This window comes from Leucopleurus acutus (genome assembly GCF_964270905.1).
Source record: "Leucopleurus acutus genome assembly, chromosome: 1".
NCBI lineage: Eukaryota > Metazoa > Chordata > Mammalia > Artiodactyla > Delphinidae > Leucopleurus > Leucopleurus acutus.
Genome location: NC_139142.1, coordinates 47,314,611 through 47,340,014, shown reverse-complemented (window position 1 = coordinate 47,340,014; position 25,404 = coordinate 47,314,611). Strand labels below are relative to the sequence as shown.

The following is a 25,404-nucleotide window of genomic DNA, read 5'->3' as shown; positions in this document are numbered from 1 at the left end:
TCCATGGCATGTGGGATCTTCCCGGACCGGGGCACGAACCCGTGTCCCCTGCAGCGGCAGGCAGACTCTCAACCACTGTGCCACCAGGGAAGCCCCAGCTCAAGTATATTTTAAACAATTAGTTGAACAAGTTTGGAGTTGAAAGTGAGGAAATTTGTGAATGAAGGAAAGGGTAAGGCCACATCCATAGAACAGCTTCCAGCTCATTAAAAAAATACTTTTTGCTTTTAGTTTTCCCCTTGTTAGCCTACCTACATAATATTCTTCATCAAATCTAAGACATCATCATTAGCATCTCTACACCATCTTTTTGATCCTACTAAAAGGCAAAAAATATTGCTGAATAAACTAAGACAAGCCACTGATCATAAAATGCATCCACATTTCCAAATGTTACATGTAAAAAAGAAAAAAAAAGTGCTTGAGAGTCAGTGAAATACAAATATATAAAATACATGGAGCAAAATAAAAATCACAGTTGCCACTTCGTTATACCTTTTCAAAAGTAAACATTGCTCAAAAGTGTATATATTGAAATGTTCTATGCAGTTTTTTTCATACTCAATTTTACCCACAAAATGGCTTAGAAAAATCAAATTTCTCTGGTTAACTAAAGCTAAATACAGATCATCAGTTTCCTCAATGACACAATTTTTATGTATTACACCTTACCTACAACTCTATTTCCTGTAGGGGGGGGATTTAAGATAAGACCTTAAGAACACTATTTAAAGGGATTTATTGAAATAGCCACCTTATAGTTTTACTTCAAATTGTTCAGTGGTAAGAAATGAAATAAAGCATTTAATTTTGCCTTTTATTAGGGTTTTTTTTGGTGGTGTTTTTTTCCTGGCCATGCAGCACAGCATGCGGGATCTTAGTTCCCCAACCAGGGATCAGAACCCATGCCCCCTGCAGTGGGAGCGCAGAATCTTAACCACTGGACCACCAGGGAAGTCCCTATTAGGTTTATTTGTTAACAGAGGTTTTAAATTACCAGACTGTACCTAGTACAGCTGGTGTTATCAAGGTTATAGGACTCCTAAAAAAGCAAAACTTAACTTTGTTGCTTTCACTAGGGACAGATCAATTCATCTGCCTATATCATCAGCAGGTGAGTAGTACACCCTCTGTTGGTGAAGAATTTCTGTTGTTTTAGAAAGCCGACTTTAGCTTTACTGCATGGAGGGAAGTCTGAAATCTAGTTGAGGTAGGTGAGGATCAAAGGGATGAGAAACAGGTGCTCTTTACTTTCTAAGCTCCTTTTACAAAAGGTACACAAAACTAAGATTTTATGAACCATGACTTGACCTAATAATTCAATAGACAACTCAAGAAAAGCACAGAAAACATTTAGATTCTAACAAAAGACTATTCATATGAACAGGTTTAATGTAACATGAAATGTAAAAGATTCGAACGAGTAGTGAAGTATCTAATTCTTATTTCAACTTAAAAAAAATAATTAAAATAAATAAAATCAAAATAGGATAGTGACCAGAATAGTACCATTATAATCACATTAAATAGAAAAGCTTCCATCAACATTTTAAGAATGTAATAAATGCAGTATGATACATTTTAAAGTACTCCACTCAATTTTGTAATCCATTTTCATAAAAATGTTACTCAGAAGAGAGGCTCGGACACCCCTGGAAAAATGAGAAATCAGCTTAGAAATACATAATATGCCAGGATTTACTAATTCACTGTTAAAAAGTACCTTCTATTTCTCTTAGATATTTTAAACAAATGAATAATTATTACATTTCACATATAAGACAGGTGGTACTTCAGCTACATTAGAATTATATCAACTTTTAGATGTACGTTTAAATTGTCACATTTTATAAGAAGTTAATTTTCATTTCTCCTTATTTTGAAGGCTCACCAGGTTTGCCAGTATAGTATTAGGATCAGCAAATGTTGGACTGAACTACATTTAGTTATAATATGTCTAACATCCAATTTCACGTAATATATGTGAAATGATACACCCCTAAGTGGTATTTAGATATATTTCTTTGAAAAAAATATTAATTTTATGAATGTGATAAGAAACAGCCTTATTCACTGTATGCTTTTTTTTTTTTAATGAGCAGTACAGATAGCAGACATATAACTTCTTACTACCTATACTGACTACTAAGAAATAAAGCCGAACTTTAGAAAAATACAATGCAAGAAAAGATTCAAGTTAAAAATATACTCCTTTGGTTAAAAATCATCCCCTTAACAATTTCATCTGTAATCTAAACTCAGCATGTCTCACCAGCCCAAAGTAATCTTCTAAATGTCATTATACTTGTATTACAGTGTTTTTTTCAATCCAGTATTTATGGAGGTCACTGGGTTGCGGCAACAAAATACTTTAACTCTAGGAAGAGAGTGTAGCCTTGTTGCATCAGCTCCTTTGACAGATGTCTTTCTTAAAAGGTTTTACTTTAGAAACCTCTGACACATGTAGTTTTCTTCAGATACTGTATATCCAAACTTTTTATAGAAACCAGCGTTTTGTGGTAGACATTCAAGGGTAATCTTATAACAGTTCAATTTCTTGCTTAGCAAAGTAAGGGTTGATAATAACCTGAAATTAAAGAAAAAAAAGGTAGGCAAGGCATAGAGCATTTGTTAATAAAAATGGATTTTAGTAACAATGTGAGTGAATATCACATAAAACTTCAAGTTTTTATTACAAATAGGTTTATTAGATCATGGCCCTTCCCACTATATTCATTTAAACATTCAAATTGTAAGTGGTTAAACATTTAAATCACCCAAAGCTTTTGATTTTGTTTCAAATATACTTTAGTAATCTCCAGCCCATTAATAAATAGAACAAATATTATCCTAAACCCTGAACTCACCCTAAACCCTCTTTAAAAATAGGTTTTAACATTAATATTAACACCAAAGACTAGAAACCTTTTTAAAAATATGGCCAAAATTAATCTTTTTCTCTAGATCTATTCAAACTATTTAGGAATAGCCAACATAAAATGGGTAAATAATTGCTTTGTTCTTTATCATTTTTAAAGTTACTTAAATATTTGTGAAAGAATGTATTAGGTTAACTCTGGATTGGTTGTAACAAGTGTAAACAAGTATAACAAGTGTAAACAAAGCAAAAATGTATACATCTTTATAAAAACTAGGAAAGATCTACAAAAATTTACCTGAAGGGTTTTCTCATGTTGTATAGATTGAAAAATCTTATTCTGAAGACAGAACCTCTTGATTGAAGTTACACAATTATAAAAGGCATGACTAAGTTACATGGACTAGAAATACTAGAAATTGGTCTCTTTCATTCACTGATGTATACCAAAGACCTTGAATAGTATCTGGCATATAGCAGGTGCTTAATATTTACTGAGTGAATTCCTTAAAACTCAGAAGGGATAATATTAAAAAGCAAGTTCTGTTTTATAAATAAGCAATAAACCTATGAAACTTACTTTAAAAGATTTAGATAAATGTATAGAGGATTACACTGTGAAGGCTGTTTCAGTACATGCTTCTAAAACTTTGTAACTGAGAACATTTCCTTTGTTTTTAAATATGACAGAGAAACGGACAAATTACTTGGCTCACCAAAAGTTTCTGTTTCCTACTACTATAAGAGTACTACTGGGGCTTCCCTGGTGGCGCAGTGGTTGAGAGTCTGCCTGCCAATGCAGGGGACATGGGTTCGTGCCCCAGTCCGGGAAGATCCCACATGCCACGGAGCGGCTGGGCCCGTGAGCCATGGCCACTGAGCCTGCGTGTCCGGAGCCTGTGCTTCTGCAACGGGAGAGGCCACAACAGTGAGAGGCCCGCGTACCGCAAAAAAAAAAAAAAAAAAAGGTACTACTATTAAAAGCTAATAACTAAGGTGTTGCTGTTTTAACAGTACACTTCCAATTTCCAAACTTTATGGTAAAAATTATATAAAAATACCTTATTTCTTCATTAAATTCAGTCTAAGCTATGGAGTGAGTTCATAATTAATGATGCTTAAAAAACTTCAAACAGTAAAACACTTTTAAAAAAGTATCTTGCAAGAAACTGTAAACTGAAACACAAAGAGTATCTAATTTATCCAGGGTTACCTTGTTTCTGCCTACTTACAATTTGCCAAGCTGCTTTCCTCTGCATTCATCACTAACAACAACATCTTCTACTCTTCCTCTCTGAAAATATTTACAATGTTTAAAGGACTAAGCATGTAGTTTTGTTTTAGTTAAATCAACAAGTGACGGTAAGAATTGATAAATGTTTTGTAAACCTGAACTTTGCAAAATGCAGTTTTTTAACTTACTATTATAGAGGAGATAATACAATCAATCAATTTGTGGCCTAATTTTGCTTTGTCTGTATCTTAAACCTTCCCACCCCATTATTTTAAAGCAAGTCTCAAAATCCACATCACCAAAATGTAATCTTGTCATGAATGTACTACATCCATCATCCTACTCCTTGCTTAATTGCAATTTATTTCAGACATCCAAATACAGTTTATTAATTTCTAGTACAGAAACCACACCAAAATTCATACTTCACAGAATAATTCCAAGTGTTTTCTATCATATTCTCATTGGATTACCTAGGTTTTGTTTTCTTTACTATTTCATGTGAGTCATGAGGAGTGAAGGAAATCTACAGGCATTAGAAGTGCCACAATTAGAACAGAATATATTATTCTGAACCCTTTACCACTGGGAAAGTGATGGGAATTTGTGTTAGTGTAGTATATTCAAAGTATTGTTTTTGAATAAAAATTAGCATTAGAGATTCCAAACATTACTGCCAAATTCCACGATGCTGACTCGATTTCTCTTTGTCTTTACCAATTCTACACCTTACAGAACAATTTTTAGCAAACAATTCATATTATTAACACATTTTCTTCCTCATAACTCTTAGAAGACAATGGGAAATTGACTGTTACTAAGTGATTTCTAAGAAGCAAAACTTTTATTCTAGCCAATATTTAGCTCTCTCATTTTACAATAAAAAGCAGTGGGAAAACAGACTTGTCTAATGGTAACTCAAAGTCGATTTTGCTAGAAAACACATATCCATTTTACTCATAAGCATTAATATGAACACATACCTTAGCACAGGAATGGATGAATTTATGTTCTATTATCAGAGTTGCTGTAGCAACTATCTGTCCTAAAGTTACATCTTCCACAACTGTAACATAATAATCCCCAGATTTCTTCATGTGCTCAAAAGATTCTGTGGAAATTGGAAAATAGTGTTGTGTGGCAGACATTAAACTTTATTAGGTGCCAGAAAAATACTCGAACTAGCTTACTTCAATAAATATTATTGAATATTTATAGCTATTTTACCACAGTAATTTTAAAGAAAATATCAATTATTAAAAATGACCAAGTAGTTGAAATATCAGCAATCAATATCAACTGGGACATAGTCCATACATTTAAAAACTCTTCTAGCAAAATAAGGTAAGACTAAGATAGCTATTTTAGATGAACAGCACTTAAAATACAAATAAATTGTACATGTTGCCATTTCTGTGATTAGTGTATGAAAACTTTTATACCTTCATTACTAGTTAACTTTAAATTGATTAACGTTTTCACTTAACAGATATTCACACAGAACAAAACTCTTTGCAAATTTTAATAAGAGAATGTTTATGTGTCTCCATTCTTTAATTTTTAGTCTTTTGATTTTAAAATAACTTGACAAAGTAGTTTTCAATTTTCCCTTTGTGCTCTCAAGTGTTCCATGATTACATGACCTGTTTTAGAAATAGAGTCATCATTTTTGTTTGCTTTGAAAGCACCTTGTGAAGTAGATAAAAAAGTAAGTCTTCATTTCCCAGCTTTTCCCAAAGCCACATAGCAAACAGGAGCAAAAGTGGAATAAATATCTTCCCCTCAAATTGACTTTTAGTACTTATATTGATGAAATAACATGATTTTTCATCTAATCTGATATGCCTGCAAAGAAGAATTCAAGAATAAAAACTGAGCCTAACAGTCTCAACATACTGTTTATTTCCACAGTCTTGTTCTAGTAATGGGTCTGGAGTGGGAAGAAATAAATTCAATGAAGGAAAAGAAACAATGAGAATCAGGAAATAATAATCTTCATCTCAGGAAGGTCATATAGAGTACAAAATAAAATTACCTATTGAAGGAAATGAAGAAAATAGGAAGACACTGTTAAGAGCATTGGATGGAGTCAGGAAGGTTGTAGTTCTTTTCTTACCAATAACTTCCTGTGATCTTGGGAAGTCATTTGACCTCTCTTTTAATTTCCATCCTCTCATATGTATTAAAAAGGGGGAGGGATGAACTAAAAGATACCTGCCAACCTTAAAATTCAATATAAATGAACCAAAAAATAAATTTAGAACATATTTTCTTACATTTTTGATTGGGTGATGAAATTTCTGTGAAATGACCTAACCACATGAAAGGTAAACACTACAATAAAAAACACTCTCTAAGGTTGCCACACAGGCTCTGTGCTACAGTAATTATCTAAAAGTAGCCAGGTATTTTGTAAAACATGGTAGTTGCTACAATTGGATTCTAAAACAGTTCAGCTACATTAAACATTTAAATAAGAAAACAGCTAATTTGTTATTTGAATAATTTCGAGCTATTTGAACAAAACCACAAGTAGACACTGAATAGAGCTCTAAACAAAAATAAAATCTTGTTTCCCTTTATTTCTTTTCCTTCAGGAAAAAGAGACTGTAGGACTTACTCATAAATTGTTCCGGGTTGACAACTCCAGTCTCTGTCAGCTGACCTAGTACCTTAAAAAAACCTAGTTTTGAAAAACAGATTTCAAGTCATGAGAACAGCAAATGAAATATATATCAAAAGAAGTAATGTGTCAAGCTGGTGAGCAATTATTTTTTCAAAACTTTATGTAATGAACTATTTTAAAATATTAAACTGAAACCCATTATTCTTTCTATTATCACTACGTAAAACAAATAGTAGTAGGTTTTACCAGTGTTTCTGCCTGCATAACATTTTTGGAATAGTGCTGACCTTAATACTCAATATTTACAGAAGCAGCATGTACAGTTTTCAATGTAATTTGCATTACATTCAACACAAGGGATGCCGAATTTTCCCAAATATGTGCTTTGGTTTTACTTAAAAATGCAAGATTCTCATTATGACCAAATATGATACTATTTATAAAATAAAATATAAATAACATTGTTGAGACTACAGTTTTTAAAGATTCCTGATTAATTTCATTAATGTTACTTTAAATTAATGTGAATAGCATAGAATGTTGAGAATCTTAACTTCTATAACCCAATAATTAATATGACCAAAATATAATAGTTTCTTAAGATTTCCTACCAAGAAGAAAACTGTAAAAAGTTGATTTTTGATTACTGAAATTTAAGGAAATCATTTTGGAGAATTTAGATGTTAAAAAAAGGAATACATGTAGACAAAACCTTTTGCAACTTATCCAAGGCAAATTATCTTTATCCTCATTCCCCATCCAGCTTCTTAGAGAAGATTCTTCCTTACGTGTCATTATACAAGATAATTTCCCCTTTTTGGCTGCTTAATTAGGAAGGAGCACTGTTGTACTTAAGTCATTTGAAATACTGTAATACAGTACTGTAATACAGTAACATCTGGTCTGTACACATTGGAATTGAGTTCTCAGTCACTTTAAAATTTAAGCACAAAGAATAATATAAAAGTCCAACAGTATTTTTAAAAATTATAGGCATCATCATCGTGTTTGTGGAGAACACAGAATGCTAACTATAAGTCTAACCAGAATTTGTAAACTGAGTCCATACCTCTATTTAAATCAGCAGTACAAAGAGGCCTCAAAACCAAACCTTCTCCAGGATGTGTTGGGGAAATGGCTGGAGAAAATGTAGCTGTATTCTGACTCCAGTCCACTTCTTTGAGTAGACTTGGGTCAAACATAGGCGTTTCATCAGGTTTCATCTTTGCAGTAAGGTCTAAAATAAAATTTTAAATGTTAAGCCATTTTGTTTAATAGAAGATTGTTGATTGTCAAGAATGTCAATTTCTTTTCTTTTTTTTTTTTTTTTTTTTTTTTGCGGTACGCGGGACTCTCACCCCTGTGGCCTCTCCCGTTGCGGAGCACAGGCTCCAGACGCGCACCCAGCAGCCATGGCTCACGGGCCCAGCCGCTCTGCGGCACGTGGGATCCTCCCGGACCAGGGCACGAACCCGTGTCCCCTGCATCGGCAGGCGGACTCTCAACCACTGCGCCACCAGGGAAGCCCAAGAATGTCAATTTCTTAATAAAAATTAATGCAATTAGAAAAATTCTTTAACAGGTATGCAAGATATTTTATTTTAGCCTATCCTGACTCTAACATCAAATGCCACAGCTAGAGCTCTATAGAAAACTCACAGATTCTATCAGACAGTAAACAAGTGACTAAATTTAGAAGTTTTACACTTGAAAACTCCATTTTCTAATAGGACCTTTAAAGCATTTTTTCCTCTGGCTCAGTGCTACTAGTGTAGCACCGTGAATAGCTGACTTTTCAGGAGCTCTTTTTTTTTTTTTTTTACATTATTTAATTTTATTATTGGGCTAAGGAGTAACTCATCAGTTTTTTACCTGACACTAAAGAAGACTTACTGGGTGTGTAACTTTTTAAAAAAATTATTAACCATGAACAGAAAATTCTCTGCATTCACTGGAATATTTGGTCTCAGCTATGATAGACTCACACCAAGACTATCTACTGGATTTTGTTTTCACAGCAGTCTTTCTAAAAATCTATAAGTTTCTCAGCTACATCTAAGCACCTTAAGAATAGCCAGTGTCACAAAAACAGAAATATAGATCAATGGAACAGGATAGAAAGCCCAGAGATAAACCCACGCACATATGGTCACCTTATCTTTGATAAAGGAGGCAAGAATATACAATGGAGAAAAGATAGCCTCTTCAATAAGTGGTGCTGGGAAAACTGGAGAGCTACATGTAAAAGAATGAAATTAGAACATTCCCTAACACCATACACAAAAATAAACTCAGAATGGATTAAAGACCTAAATGTAAGGCCAGATGCTATCAAACTCTTAGAGGAAAACACAGGCAGAACACTCTATGACATAAATCACAGCAAGATCCTTTTTGACCCACCTCCTAGAGAAATGGAAATAAAAAAAAAAATAAACAAATGGAACCTAATGAAACTTAAAACCTTTTGCACAGCAAAGGAAACCAGAAACAAGATGAAAAGACAACCCTCATAATGGGAGAAAATAGTTGCAAATGAAGCAACTGACAAAGGATTAATCTCCAAAATTTACAAGCAGCTCATGCAGCTCAATATCAAAAAAAAACCCAATCCAAAAATGGGCAGAAGCCCTAAATAGACATACAGATTGCCAACAAACAAATGAAAGAATGCTCAACATCATTAATCAGTAGAGAAATGCAAATCAAAACTACAATGAGATATCTCACACTGGTCAGAATGGCCATCATCAAAAAATCTAGAAACAATAAATGCTGGAGAGGGTGTGGAGAAAAGGGAACCCTCTTGCATTGCTGGTGGGAATGTGAATTGATACAGCCACTATGGAGAACAGTATGGAGGTTCCTTAAAAAACTAAAAATAGAACTACCATACGACCCAGCAATCCCACTACTGGGCATGTACCTGGAGAAAACCATAATTCAGAAAGAGTCATGTACCACAATGTTCACTGCAGCTCTATTTACAATAGCCAGTACATGGAAGCAAACTAAGTGCCCATCATCGGATGAATGGATAAAGAAGATGTGGCACATGCATACAATGGAATATTACTCAGCCATAAAAAGAAACGAAATTGAGTTATTTGTAGTGAGGTGGATGGACCTAGAGTCTGTCATACAGAGTGAAGTAAGTCAGAAAGAGAAAAATACTGTATGCTAACACATATATATGGAATCTAAAAAACAAAAAAAAAAAGGTCCTGAACCTAGGGACAAGACGGGAATAAAGATGCAGACCTACTAGAGAATGGACTTGAGGATACGGGGAGGGGGAAGGGTAAACTGGGACAAAGTGAGAGAGTGGCATGGACATATATACACTACCAAATGTAAAATAGATAGCTAGTGGGAAGCAGGTGCATAGCACAGGGAGATCAGCTCGGTGTTTTGTGACCACCTAGAGCGGTGGGATAGGGAGGGTGGGAGGAAGGGAGAAGCAAGAGGGAAGAGATGGGGATATATGTATATGTATAACTGATTCACTTTGTTATAACGCAGAAACTAACACACCACTGTAAAGCAATTATACTCCAATAAAGATGTTAAAAAAAAATAGCCAGTGTTTTTCATGCTATTGAAAAATGATCAATTACAGTATTTTCCTCTCTTTTGAACATTCAGAAATGGTCAGGTTCTTATTAGGTGTGGTCTAATAAAACTGAGACTTAAATAAGATATAATGATAGAAAGAATGAAAAACATATGAAGCATAAAAATGGCTGGGGGGGGGGGCGGTGCTTCCCTGGTGGCGCAGTGGTTAAGAATCTGCCTGCCAATGCAGGGGACACAGGTTCAAGCCCTGATCCGGGAAGATTCCACATGCCACGAAGCAACTAAGCCCATGTGCCACAACTACTGAGTCTGCGCTCTAGAGCACGCGAGCCACACCTACTGAAGCCCGTGCGCCTAGAGCCCGTGCTCCGCAACAAGAGAAGCCACTGCAGTGAGAAGCCTGCACACCACAACGAAGAGTAGCCCATGCCCGCCGCAACTAGAGAAAGACCGCACGCAGCAATGAAGACCCAACGCAGCCAAAAAGAGAAAAAAAAGGCTGGTGGGGCACACTTCTGTGGAACAGAGCTGCTGGAGGAAAGTCTTTCTAACAATTATTAGGAGATTGTAAGGCAACCCTGAACTTTGATTTGTAAGCCCATGCCCAGCTAAAGAAACCATAGTTGACCCTTGAACAACATGGGTTTAGGGTGCCAATCCTCCACACAGTCAAAAATGCGCAGTCGAAAAATCATGTATAACTTATAGTCAGCCCTCTGTATCTGCAGTTCCATATCCGTGGATTTAACCAACCTTGGAATGTGTAGTACTGTAATATTTACTGTTGAAAAAAATGTGTATGTAAGTGGATCCTTGCAGTTCAAACCCGTGTTGTTAAGGGTCAACTGTATTCTACTTGATACCTGCCTGTACTTCTTTGAAACAAAGAATTTAAAGATATATATCCATAACATACTACCATAAAACAAAAAAGCAATGCCAGAAAAATTAAAGTTCACTTAATAACAGAACAATTTCCCCAATAACCCAACTCCCAGATGTTCCCTATTTCATAAGTCACAATATGCTTAAGGGCAACTATTCTTAAGTTTTCCTTAAAGGTCTACTGAACTGTATAACCCTATGTAACTATTAAATATAGGTTATATATATATATATATATATATATATATAAAATATATATATACTCTGCTGCAGTATAGCAGAGGCTTTGGGAAGGTACTGTGATGTAATAATAGAAGTTAACATTTGTTCAGCACTTATGTGCCAGCATTGTTCAAAGAACTTTACACATTACTGATTCACTTACTATAACAATCCTACAGGGTAGGGATGATTATTATCTCCATTTCAACAGATGAGGAAATGCAGGTGTAGACAAGTTAAGTAACTTGCCCAAGGTCACAGAATTAGCAAAGCTGAAATTGAAACCTAGACATGGAAAGAGCATGAGCTCTGGAGTCAGACCTGGTGTTCAGACATCAACTGTGTGATGATGGCTAAGGAAGTTAAACTGAGAATGTTTCCTCATTTGTAAAATGGAGATGAAATTGTTAGAAGAAATGAATTACTGTATACAAGTACCTAACAGTGCCTGGCACAGGGCAAGTGTTCAACAAGATACATTGATACTTCAGTTAGCAACTAATTTAAAATTTATTTTTATACGTTCTTGTTAACTTTGTTCACCTTTAAATTAATTCGTGAGTCAGGCACTGTGCTGGGTACAGGAGCTACAAAAAGATGATCTATTATGTTTATGTTAAACTGAAAGTTAGCATTCTTAGAAAGGAAAGAAAGAACTTTAAAAATAATAGTTACTATGTAGAATACTGAGAGGTTTGTTTTCTTTCCCTCAAAAAGGACTCAGATCATGTTATGCTGTAAAAACTATGCCTGGATCTAAGAATAGTAATGAAAGGAAATTGTGATGATTAAAACAATCATTCATAAAATTTAACAAGCTTATGGTCCACTTGAAACAGATTTTTTTGTAGATTAATTTTAGTGCATACACTTTAGTATTTGTCCCTGATAATTGGACCCCTGAGGCTTTTGAGAGTACTCTAATCTGAAAGATGGATAACAAAATTGGTTTTCAGGTATACAGATAAACAGGCTAAATATTTATCAATAAAGTAAAATGTGTACATTAAGTGCAGAAGTCAGAAAGTATTACAATTAAGTTCTTCAAGACAACATACCATTTAAACATTTTGATGTTCATGCTATTTAACATACAGTTGTAAGCATGAAGTTTAAAGAAAGCTCAAAAGGAAATGTGGATGGACATTAAGATAATTTAAAGTTAACTAGATTTCTTCTTCCTATAAAGTTGCTTGAGTTTACAATGAAATGTGCCTAGAAAACTCGCAAAATAGGGTTAATAATTTCTGAGAGAGAGGGGAGAGGTACACAGGAGAAGAATTAGGATTATGAAGCCTTTAAAGAATTTTAAACAGTAAATACTAATATTTTCCTGTGCTTTTCTTTAATCGATGGTCTTATTCCATGAATGATAAAAATAAATGATATTGGCTAATATTTATTGAGTACTTTATATACAAATGAAAATACAATGAAAGATCTATCAGACTAGAAAGCAGGCACAGTAACTAGCTCAAGATAACAGAGCAAATAAGGAACAGTGAGGATTCGCAACCAGGTAGCACGGCCAGCTTCAAGGACACAGGGCCCCACACTTAATTCTCTGCTGCCACTGTCGAAATTGTTAATGTTGCCACAAATTATGCAACCATTCCTGCATGACTCCAGACTCTATACTCTGTAGTACTGAAGAGGCACTAGTGAAGGTGAATTCTCTACTTTATTGTGCAAGAGTTTAAAATTTAGTCAAAGCAGCACTTATATTTGGAAAGTAAGAATTTCAGGCTAGTTAAAGTATTTAATGCATTCTGGATAGAAATAAGAATCCATATTCTTATGGCAATCAAAAATTAATATCAAGGGACTTCCCTGGCAGTCCAGCGGTTAAGACTTAGCCTCCCATCGCAGGGGGTGCAGGTTTGATCCCTGGTTGGGGAGCTAAGATCCCACATGCCTCGTGGCCAAAAAACCAGAACACAGAACAGAAGCAATATTGTAACAAATTCAATAAAGACTTTAAAAATGGTCCACATCAAAAAAATCTTTAAAAAAATTAATATCAAAATGTTTATATGAGCTATTTTACAAAACAGAGCCATACTTAAGGTTACCTTCTTTTATCTTATTCTGTCCCCATACAGTAAATTCTGCTGGTGCCCAATTAATATGCTGGGCAAGTTAAAGTAAGATGTGATTTGATACTAAATTTCAAAAGCATTTATAAAAGAGCAAAACAGGTAAATTTATTTGGTTTACAAAAGAAATAATTTTCAGCATCTTAAAGTGCCCGCAGGTACCACAATATAGGAAATTTCAGTAAACAGAAATGCACAGTTGTTTGAAGCTGAATTTCACCATTATCATTGGGGTCTTATTTTGTTTTGTTTCTTTTGGTTTTGCTTTTTTTGGTTTTTTTGGCCACGCTGCTTGTGGGATCTTAGTTCCCCAACCAGGGATCTAACCTGGGCCTACAGCAGTGAAAGTGCTGAGTCTTAACCACTGGACTGCCAGGGAATTCCCTCATTGGGGTCTTATTTTGAAGATTTTAGATTAATTTTAAAAAGTAAACCCTAACCCTTCTTAAGTATTTCTCAAGTACCTTTTCTGTTTAACTACTAAGTTAACAAGCATTTAAAGGCCCATATATGCCTAACCTTAGCCCAATAAATGCCTAGTGAATGAATAATGAATGGTATAAGAGTTATCTGGAGATCACATTTCAGAATATCTAGAAGAAAAAAAGATTACCAAGCTGCTACAAGTGATATCACAAAAACCATACACCAAATTCATTTTTACTAAGATCACATCAGGTTTTCAGTCGGTTGACCATTCTTTGGACACAGTTTCAACAGGTTTCTCAGCATCTATAGTGCACTAGAATATACATGGGGAGGAGCTGCTGCTAGAATCAAGCAACTGAGAGCAACAAGTAATAAGATACTGGGAATGAAGATTTCAAAAGTTGATATAAAAATTAAAAAAAACAATCTAAAGTCAAATCTAAATGGACTTTACATATCTCAAGAGCTTTCAGGGCATTACTGTATGACTTCAGTACATGGTTAAAGCAGGAAGGGGGCCCATGTGCTGAGACTTTGGGGTTCGTCTACATACATTTTATAACTATTTCAATAGTAATTTGACTGAATTGTGAATCTAAAGAACACTTCATTCGGTGATGATTTTAATAGGCCTAGCTATATTTATTAAATTATGCAATTACACTTCAGTTGAGAATTTTTAAATTTCCTGATAGTTTATTTGATCCCTGTGACTTAGGCATTATTCCCAGTCTACCCATGAGCAAGCTGGAGCACCTGGAGCTTTCAGTACTTGACCCCAAGGTAACACAGCCAATGAGTGAATTGGGACTAAACCCTCCGATGTTGTTCTCCCGTCTTGAGCTCTACAGTACCATACTCAATAGAAGCCAATATTTACATCATCGTGCCAGACAGGGAGGTGTCTCCCCTATTCTAAAAAATGTCAGTGAATCCTGCCTAATGAAACTGACCTAAATGATTTCTTGAGGTCCATTCTAGGATTTATTCACGAGTGTATATCCTAACAAAACTATAGTCGCCCTTCAATTTTTTATGAAATTATAAGAGTTCGATTTACATAAACAGTTCCTATAAGAGAAATCACAGTACTCAGTGTTTCTAGGGGTAGAAGCCCCCGGAAGAGACAAAGGATGTCCGTCTTTCCTGCGGTGAAAACCCCGATTTAGTCAGTGCAGGTGATCTTCGGAGCAGAATCATGTCCTCAAGTGGCTCCTGACCGCCGTGGGGTGCTACGCGGAAAGGAACGGTGGAAAACAGGGCCAGAGGCGTTCGTGCCCATTTCAAAACCGATGGCGGCAGAGACTGTGAACAACTGTCCAATCCCCCACGATAAAGCCTGACGAACGAAAAATTAGTTTCGACCTCAGTCTCTGTTCCTGCCTGCTAGGGCCACCTCCTGCACTGCTGGACCACTGGCCATCATCCCTAACCTCTGCTCCACACGTGTGTCCGCTCAACTTGCTCCAAACTGCCCTCTACGCCCTCATACGCACCCAGCTGGCGAAGATAAATGCCCGGTTCCCCGAACGGAACCTCCCCCCGCCCCGGACCGGGCCTAGCCCGCCTCGCCCAGGGGTAGCAGTCACACCTGTTTGATAAACCTGAAGGGCAGGCCCAAGCCGGCACCCAGGGCATCCGGCCGGGCCCCGCTCTCTCTCCCCGACCCCCGGTCCCCCTCACCCGTAGAGACCTGCAGTCGGCGCTCCTCTCCAGGCCCGTCGGATTCTCACCCACCCGGGTACACAGCCCTAGATCCACATCCGGCTTCAGCGGCAGCCCCACCTCCTCCACCTCCGGCTCTACAGTCTCCCGCAAGGCCGCCGCTCCGCGAGCCGCCGCCAGGACGTGGCAGAACCGACACCTCCAGCCCGCCCCTGCCCGCTTACGTAGGGCCGCTTGCAGGCGGAGGAGGCAACTGCGGGCGGAGGCGGGGTCGAGAGCCTGGGGGCCGGGCGGGGGCGGGGCCTGCGGCCGGCGTCAGCACGTGAGGCGGCGGCGGAGACGCCGTGGGGACTCCACCAGGCAGGCGTGCCGGCAACGAGTCCTGGCACCGCGCGGCACCCGCTCCTCGCTCCCTAAGGCTTCCCCCACGGCCTCAGCGTCTCGGTTTAACTGGACATAATTCTGCCTCGGAGTCAGCTAAGCACTGTAAGTGGTGACTAGTGTGTGCATCTTTGGTTCCCAGAGACCAGAGTCTCGGCCTCTTCCCTCTTCGTTTGCCCCTCGTTGCACCTTCCCTTCGTAGTCAGTTCTTTCACTGATTAGGACTTCAGCTACTCGCTGGAGGCTCGAATCTCCTCATCCCCAGTTTTCTGAGTCACACATCCTGCCTCTGTGAGGTGGGACCCCTGCATTCTACTCTGAGACTACGTTTTATTTCTCGCTCAGATCCTTTTTGGATGAACACGGGGGTTAGGACAATGATTCTCAGCTGCGGCGATTTTGCCTCCCAGGAGGCAGTTGGCAATGTGTGGTCATTTTCAACCTCAAGTCTGGGAGAGAGGTGTTACTGGCATCTCTCCAGATGATAGAGGGTAGATATGGGTAGAGATCAGGCATGCTGCGACATGTTTTACAATACAAAGGACAGCTCCCCACAATAAAGAATTACCTGGCCATGTCAGTATTGCTGAAGTTGAGAAACTCTGGGTTAGGAGAAGAAAACTGACTTTTCTCTGAATTCCCACTTACAAAGCGTCTTACCTAACTAGCACGTGCCCTTATTTTACAGATTGGGAAAGAGTTTCAGAGATGTTAAGTAATTTGCCGAAGTTACGTAGCTAGTAGCTCCCATTCCTTGCCTTGTACCATAAATTTCAACTGATTGAAATTGTTCTTAATACGGTTCAAAGAATTAACACCATATATAGTCTGCCAGAAATAATATTTTCTGCTTATTTGTGAGACTTAAATTTCAGATAACTCTTTTGCTGATTGATGTATTCTCATAACTTCAAATATCTCTGTATCTATCCTTGTTTTTACCCTTAAACATACAGAAGAATTAAGACATAAACAAAAATAAACACCACTAATCTTAAACGTATAGCCTTGTTTTCTTTCAGACTTCTGGCCCTATGTTTACAATGAGCTCCTCCTGAGCAAAAGAACCCTGTACATTTTATCATTTATCAGAGTGAAACAATTAATTATAAAATGTATCAGAGACCACAGGAGTTCTAACAGTTACCCCCAAAGATCTGCATTTGAGACATACTACTCCTTACCCTCATTGTGCCATAGGAACCCAATTCCTCTTCAGCAAAGTCAGTCACTCTGACCAGACAGTGACCCTTTCTCTTTGTTGCAATGAGCAGCCCAAGGTAGCCAGGTGACAACGTCACCTTCTAGTTTAATAGAACCGTTGGTGTGTCCTCTGGTGATTTTTATTTATTTTATGGATTCTTGTTTTTAATAGAGATATAATTGGCATATAACATTATATTAGGTTTAGGTGTACAACACAATGATTTGATATATGTATATATTGGGAAATGATCACCACAATCAGTTTAGCTAACATCTATCACCACATATAGTTACAGATTTTTTTCTTGTGATGAGAACTTTTAGGATTTATTCTCTTAGCAGCTTTCAGGTACATAGTACAATACTGTTAACTATAGTCACCATATATCACATTATATCCCTGGGCCTTATTTATCTTATAAGTGGAAGTTTGTATCTTTTGACCACCTTGCTCTCATTTCACCCCCATCCCCCTACTCTGGCAACCACCAATTTGTTCTCTGTATGTATGAATTAGTCTTTTGTTTAGATTCTACATATAAATGAAATTATATAGTATTTGTCTTTCTCTGTCTGACTTTTTTCACTTAGCATAATGCTTTCAGGGTCCATCCATGTTTTCACAAATGGCAAGATTTTCTTTTTTTATTGCTGAGTAATATTCCACCACGTGCGTGCATGCCTAAACTTCTTTATCTACTCACCTGTCAGTGGATGCACAGGTTGTTTCTATGCCTTGGCTATTGTCAGTAACGCTGCTATGAACATGAGGGTGCATGTATCTTTTGATGTATAAGATAGAGATTTTGTTTCCTTCGGATAAATACCCACAGTGGGATTGCTGGATCATATGGTAGTTCTATTTTTAATAGTTGGAGGAACGTCCATACTGTTTTCCATAGTGGCTGCACCAATTTACATTCTCACCTGTAGAACACAAGGGTTCCCCTTTCTCCAAACCCTTGCCAATGCCTGTTATCTGTCTTTTTGATGATGCCATTCTAACAGGTGTGAGGTGATAGCTCGTTATGGTTTTGATTTGCATTTCCCTAACAATTAGTGACAATTGAACACCTTTTCATACACCTGTTGGCCTTACATATGTCTGCACTGGAAGCTGTCTATTCAGCTCCTCTGCCCATTTTTTAATCAAATTGGGGTTTTGTTTTTTTGGGGGGGGGTTGTTTGTTTTGTTGTGGGGGGGATTGCTATTGAGTTTTATGAGTTCTTTATATATTTTGGATATTAACCTCTTGTCAGATATATAGTTTGCAAATGTTTTCTGCCATTTGGTAGGTTGCCTTTTCATTTTGTTTATGGTTTCCTTTGCTGTACAGAAGCTTCTTAGTTTGATGTAGTCCCACTTGTTTATTTTTGCTTTTGGTATCAAATCTAAACAATCACTGCCAAGACTGATGTCAGGGAGCTTACCCCATGTTTGCGTCTAGGAGTTTTCTGGTTTCAGGTCTTATGTTTGAGTATTTAATCCAGTTTGAGTTGATATTTGTGTAGGATGTAAGATAGGGGTCCAGTTTTGTTCTTTTGCATGTAGTTGTCGCTTTTTCTAACACTGTTTATTGAAGAGACTATCCTTTACCCATTGCATATTCTTGTTTGTTTGTTGTAAATTAATTTATCATACATGTATGGGTTTATTTCTGGGTACTTGCTTTGTTCCATTGATCTATGAGTCTGTTTTAAATGCCAATACCGTATTGTTTTTTTAATAAATTTATTTATTTATTTATTTGTGGTGGCCTTGGATCTTCGTTGTTGCGTGCGGGCTTTCTCTAGTTGCAGTGAGCGGAGGCTACTCTTTTTTTTTTTTTTTTGCGGTACGTGGGCCTCTCACTGTTATGGCCTCTCCCGCTGCGGAGCACAGGCTCCGGATGCGCAGGCTCAGCGGCCATGGCTTACGGGCCCAGCCGCTCCACGGCATGTGGGATCTTCCCAGACCGGGGCACAAACCCGTGTCCCCTGCATCGGCAGGTGGACTCTCAACCACTGCGCCACCAGGGAAGCCCCGGGGGCTACTCTTTGTTGCAGTGCGTGGGCTTCTCATTGCGGTGGCTTCTTTTGTTGCGGAACACAGGCTCTAGGCATGCGGACTTCAGTAGTTGCAGCATGCGGGCTCAGTAGTTGTCACACATGGGCCCTAGAGCATGTGGGATTCAGTAGTTGTGGCACACAGGCTCGGTAGTTGTGGCTCGTGGGTTCTAGAGCACAGGCTCAGTAGTTGTGGCACATGGACTTAGTCGCTCCACAGCATGTGGGATCTTCCCAGACCAGGGAACAAACCCCTGTCTCCTGAGTTGGCAGGCAGATTCCTAACCACTGTGCCACCAGGGAAGTCACTACCATATTGTTTTGATACTACTGCTTTGTAATATATTTTGAAATCAGGAAGTGTGATGCCTGAAACTTTGTTCTTCTTTCTCAGAATTGCTTTGTCTATTAAGGGTCAGATTTTAGAATTATTTGTTCTATGTCTGTGAAAAATGCCATTGGAATTTTGATAGGGATTGCATTTAATCTGTAGATTGCTTTGGTTAGTATGAACATTTTAGCAATATTAATTCTTCTGATCCATGAACACAGAATATCTTTCTATTTATTTGTGACTTCTTCAGTTTCTTTCATCAGTGTCTTGTAGTATTCAGTGTACAGGTCTTTCACATCCTTGGAGATATATATATATATATATATTTGTAGGCATTTTGTTCTTTTGATGCAATTGTAAATAAGACTGTTTTTTAAATTTCTCTTTCTGGTAGTTTGTTGTTAGTGTAGAAAAACACAACTGATTCTTGTACATTGATTTTGTATCCTGAACTTTACTGAATTTATTGGTTCTAACAGTTTTTTTTTGTGAAGTCTTTAAACTTTAGGATTTCCTATGTATAATACCATGTCATTTGAAAATAAAGACAGTTTTACTCTTCCTTTCTGATTTGGGTACCCTTTATTTTTCTTGCCTAATTGCTCTGGCTAGGACTCCCAGGACTATGTTAAATAAAAATGGCAAAAGTGGGCATCCTTGTCTTGTTCCTGATCTTAGAGGAAAAGCTTTCAGTTTTTCACCATTGACAATGATGTTTGCTGTGGGCTTGTCATATATGGACTTTCTTATGTTGACGTATGTTCCCTCTATACCCACTTTGTTGAGCGTTTTTATCAAGAATGGATGTTGAATTTTGTCAAATGCTTTTTCTGCATCTTAGATGATCATATGATTCTTATCCTTAATTTTGTTAATGTTGTGTATCAAGTTGATTGACTTGTAGATTTTGAACCATTCTTGCATCCTGAAATAAATCCCACTGGATCATGGTGTATGATCCTTTTAATGTATTGTTGAATTCAGTTTATTAATATTTTGTTGAGGATTTTTGTGTCTATATTTATCAAGGATATTGGCCTATAATTTTCTTTTTTTGTGGTGTCCTTTGTCTGGTTTTGGTATCATGGTAATGCTGGTCTTGTAAAATTTGTTTGGAAGCATTCCATCTTCTTCAATTTTTTGGAAGCATTTGAGAAGTATAGGTATTAAATTGTTGAATTTGGAAAAATTCACCAGTGAAGCCATCTTGGTCCTGGACTTTCGTTGTTGGGAGGTTTTTGATTACTGATTCAATCTCCTTACTAGTAATTGATCTAGTAAATTGTAATTGGTCTAGTAATTGGTCTAGTAAATAGTCAGGTTTTCTGTTTCTTCATGATTCAATCTTGATAGATTGTATGTTTCTAGGAATTTGTCCATTTCTTCTAGGTTGTCCAATTTGTTGGCATATAATTGTTCATCATGTTCTCCTATAAACCTTTGCATTTCTGTGGTATCAGTTATAATTTCTCCTTTTTCATTTCTGACCTTATTTGAGCCCTCTCCCCTTTTTTTCTTGGTTAGTTTAGCTAAAGCTATTGATTTAGTTTATCCTTTCAAAGAACCAGCTTAGTTTCATCAATCTTTTCTGTTGTCTTTTTAGTCTCTATTTCATTCATTTCCACTCTGATCTTTATTATTTCCTTCCTTCTACTAACTAAGGGCTTAGTTTGTTCTTCTTTATGTAGTTCCTTAAGATGTAAAGTTAGGTTGTTTATTTGAGATCATTCTTTTTTCTTGACATAGGCATTTATCACTAAGAACTTCCCTCTTAGAACTGCTTTTGCTATAGCCCATAAATTTTTGTATGTTGTATATCTATTTTCATTTGTCTCAAGATATTTTTTGAGTTCTCTTTTTATTTCTTCTTTGGCACATTGATTGTTTGGTAGCATGTTGTTTAATCTGCATGTATTTGTGGACTTTCCAGTTTTCTTCTTGTAATTGACTTCTAGTTTCATACCATGGTTGAGAAAAATGCTCGGTATGATTTCAGTCTTCTTAGATCTATTGAGACTTGTTTTGTGACCTAACATATGATCTATCCTGGAGAATGTTTTAGGTGTGCTTGAGAAAAATGTGTATTCTGCTACTTTTGGATGGAATGTTCTATAAATGTGCGTTAAGTTCATCTGGTCTAATGTGTTGTTGAAGTCCAATGTTTCCGTATTGATTTTCTGTCTAGTTGATCTATCCATTGATGAAAGTGAGTATTGAAGTGCCCTACTATTATTGTATTGCTATCTGTTTCTCCCTTTAAGTCTATTAATATTTGCTTTATATATTTAGGTGTTCTTATGTTGGGTGCATGTAAATCTACAAATGCTATATCCTCTTGTTGATTTGACCCCTTTATCATTATATAAAGAACTTCTTCATCTCCTATTACAGGTTTGTATTTAAGTCTGTTTTGTCTGATGTAAGTATAGCTACCACAGCTTTCTCTTGGTTTCTGTTTGCATAGACTATTTTTTTCCCATATCTTCACATTCTGTCTGTGTATGTCCTTAAAGCTGATGGGAGTCTCTTGTGGGCAGCATATATTTGGGTCTTATTTTTCGTTGTTGTTGTTTTTAATCCATCAGCCATTCTATATCTTTCAACTGGAGAATTTTCTGAAGTCCATTTACATATAAAGTAATTATCAATAGGTATGAACTTATTACCATTTTGTTGATTGTTTTCTGGATGTTCTGTAATTCCTTTGTTCCTTTCTTCTTCTCTTGCTCTCTTCTGTGTGATTGGATGATTTTCTATAGTGGTAACCTTAAATGTCTTTATCTTTTGTGTATCTACTATAGGTTTTTGTTTTGTGATTATCATGAGGCTTACATGAAATATCTTTTAAGTCTATTTTAAGTTGATAATAACTTAAGTTTGAACACATTGTAAAGCTCTACATTTTTACCCCCACCCACATTTTATATTTTTGATTTCACAATTTACATCTTTTTATCTTGTGTACACATTAACAAATTATAGTAGCTGTAGTTATTCTCTAGGTTTATAAGTGATTAACCTACCATCATTACAACATGAGATTATTCTGAATTTAACTGCATTTCATTAAGGTCTTTTTCTGGGAGTTTATCTTGTTCCTTCGTTTGGAACGTATTTCTCTGTGTCTTCCATTTTCTTTGACTCTCTGTGTTGGCTCTAATGCCACCTCTCTCAGTCTTGAAGGAGTGGTCTCATTTAGGAGATGCACCTTAGCGTTCAGCCCTGCCCTAGCTCATGCTTTTCTCTTAAACCTTTGTGGTTATCCAGGCAGCCTTCCATGTTCTTATAGGCTCCCGGTAGCTGAGGGTGTGCCAAGCTCTGTCAGCGTCCCAAAGGGGAGGATCTCAGTCAGCACCTGGATGCAGACTGAATGGAAGCCAGACCCTGAGGCAGCACCTTTTAAAGGTGTAAATATACCTCTTCGGGGAAAGTCTAGGAGTTGTATCTGTCTGCGCCCTCTGCGCTGAGCCCTGGGAGGGATATCCCGTTTAAAACTGTTTCTTTATTTGCTATCATCCCATTGAACCCATGAACACAAGGCTCGCTGGTCACCAGTGCCAGGCTAGCAGGAGGTGTGTCCTCTCCGCGGCAGTCCCAGAACCCCGGGGGGCAGAAGTGTGCATAAGCTCCTTTCTCACAGGCACCAGCAGTCTGGAGCGGGGCAGAGAGAGAGCATGAAGGTGGCCCCCATGGGCCTCCCTGGTCTCTGGAGAGGAGTGCAGCCAGCCCCTCAGGCCGCACCTATTAACAAGCTGATATTCCTCTCTCCTGGAGAGACTGGGCGTTTTAGCCTGCTGCCTCTGCACTGGGCCCAAGGAGGGCTGACTGGTGAAGACCTGTTGCTCTATTTGTTACAGTCCTATGGTACCCTTGAACAGAAGCGTCAGTGGCCACCAGAGCCAGGAGATCAAGTGGCATCTTCTGGGTAGCCGCCACTAAAATTGGGGCATCAGCAATGTACATGAGCTCCTTTCTGGGAGATACTGGTGACCTGGAGCGAGGCAGAGGGAGAGCGGAAAGAGGCACCCACCAGCCTCTGTGGTTTCTGGAGAGCGTTACAGTCGCCCCCTAGAAGTGTTTTAAATTAGAAGGCTGTCCCTCAGCCTTTTAAGGTAAGCGACTAGCCTCTTTCATGGAAAGACTGGGTGCATTTCAGTCTGCTGCCTCTGCCCTGGGCCCTGGAGGATTAGCCACCGAGAATCCACGCACTCTAAGAACTGTCTATTCGATTAGTTCACTATAGCCTTGTGGGTCTCATGAATGCAAGCTCTGTTGGCTTTCAGAGCTAGATGTTTTGGGGTCCATTTCTGAGGTGGAAGTCTTAAAAGTTGTAGCATCAGTTGTGGGGTCCAAACCCTTCGCTCCTCAGGGAGAAGCTGAGAGTTTTGAGTTCTCTCCCAGTTTTATGTCACTGCATGGGGGTGAGGTTTATGGTGAGATGGCGTCTCACCTACCCATCTTGATGTGGGTTTTTTGGTTCCTCTAATGTGTAAGAGCTGTTCAGCTAGTTTCTGGATATCTTTCAAAGGAAGTTGTTCTGTGTGTAAGTGTAGATTCAGTGTGTCTGTGAGAGGTGAGTTCAGGATTCTCCTGTGTTGCCATTTTGAACCAGCAAAACATTGTACAGATTCTTACAAGAAATGCTGCATCGCCAGCATTCTTGATGGAATAGGTATTGATATTATGTGGGAAAACATGAATATCAGTGATTGAATTGAGAAATGATTCAGGAATGTTGGACTCAAGGAGAAGTTTTAAGACTACCTTAACCAATTTATTTCATGCATATTTTTCGCTCAGTGTGTGCGCAAGAACTAAATATTACAACCTGTGTCTAGTTAAGTATAAAGGGCTCTTTTACTAAGTGGTGATGTCCAAGTGATAAGGAAGTATGTGTTACAGTTTTTAATTGGCCATATTTTTCTTTCTTAGTGGTATATAATAAACTAACAGTGTATCTTACAATAGGCGTATCTTAAGATTTAATGAAATGTGGTTCATATCTTAAAATAATAATTCTCTAAAAATGATCATAAATTGTTTCATTTGATCCTCCTATGAATACTGTGAGAGAAGACAAATGAAACTCAGGTAATTTTCATTTTCTTATAGGTGAGGTGGTGTTTTATTTTATACTTTTGAACCTAACCTAAAAAAACAGTTCAGTGATTTGTTTTCTGTAACATTCAACCACAAAGTTAAAGCATTTTTACTGTTGAGTAGATCATGATCCATAATGAATGACACCTTTTTGAAACTGGGATATTATAAATGGAAGACGAAAGATGGGAGTTAAGCATAGGTGTTTTATGTGTGGAGTCAGGGAATACTCAGATACGACAGAAATTCCTGGACAGGAAGCAAAAGATTAAGCCTGGGAGAAATGTGGTGATACGAAAGTATCTCAAATCTGGTCAGAGTGCTTTTATGGCGTTTATTATCATATTATAGATTTCTGTCTTGTTCTTGAATCCTTCAAAGGTGGCTCATTTTCTCCTAATACTGTGCCTTCAGATTTTATAGCTGTCAGTAGCTACTGCCTGGTTGGTAGTCAGGTTCTTGCTTCCATGCAAAAGAAACCAATTCTGGAAGAGTTGTTAGTTTACAGAATCGGTGCGTAAACCAGGCTCAGACAATGATAGAGGCCAAGAGAGTCCAGGTACCCAAGAACCCGGTTAGCTGCCCAGAGTGTGGGAGGACCAGTATTTTGGCCTTTCAGTTTCCTCCTGTCAAAAGTTGTATGTTGTTCAATTCTCCAAATGGAGATTCAGAGCCTGGGCAGCCAGCAAAACTACATGTATACTGGATCATTGTATATTATGCCAT

General features: G+C 37.6%; 1 protein-coding gene across 3 annotated transcripts; it reads right to left on the bottom strand.

Annotated features, from left to right (window-relative positions):
• Positions 1–71: 71 nt before the first annotated feature.
• Positions 72–15,802, bottom strand: GNPNAT1 (glucosamine-phosphate N-acetyltransferase 1). Of its 3 annotated transcripts, none has more exons than XM_082832729.1 (6): positions 15,630–15,802; positions 7,808–7,975; positions 6,733–6,795; positions 5,096–5,223; positions 4,111–4,172; positions 72–2,587 (listed from the first exon to the last, which is right to left on the bottom strand). In XM_082832729.1, exons 2-6 carry the CDS (start codon positions 7,959–7,961, stop codon positions 2,440–2,442), a joined length of 555 nt encoding a protein of 184 aa, XP_082688855.1. In that variant the 5' UTR covers positions 7,962–7,975; positions 15,630–15,802; the 3' UTR covers positions 72–2,439. The 3 variants fall into 3 exon arrangements, with proteins under 3 accessions (XP_082688855.1, XP_082688856.1, XP_082688857.1); XM_082832730.1 differs by having other exon boundaries at positions 15,640–15,802; XM_082832731.1 differs by lacking the exon at positions 15,630–15,802 and having other exon boundaries at positions 7,808–8,423.
• Between the last annotated feature and the right edge of the window lie 9,602 nt (positions 15,803–25,404).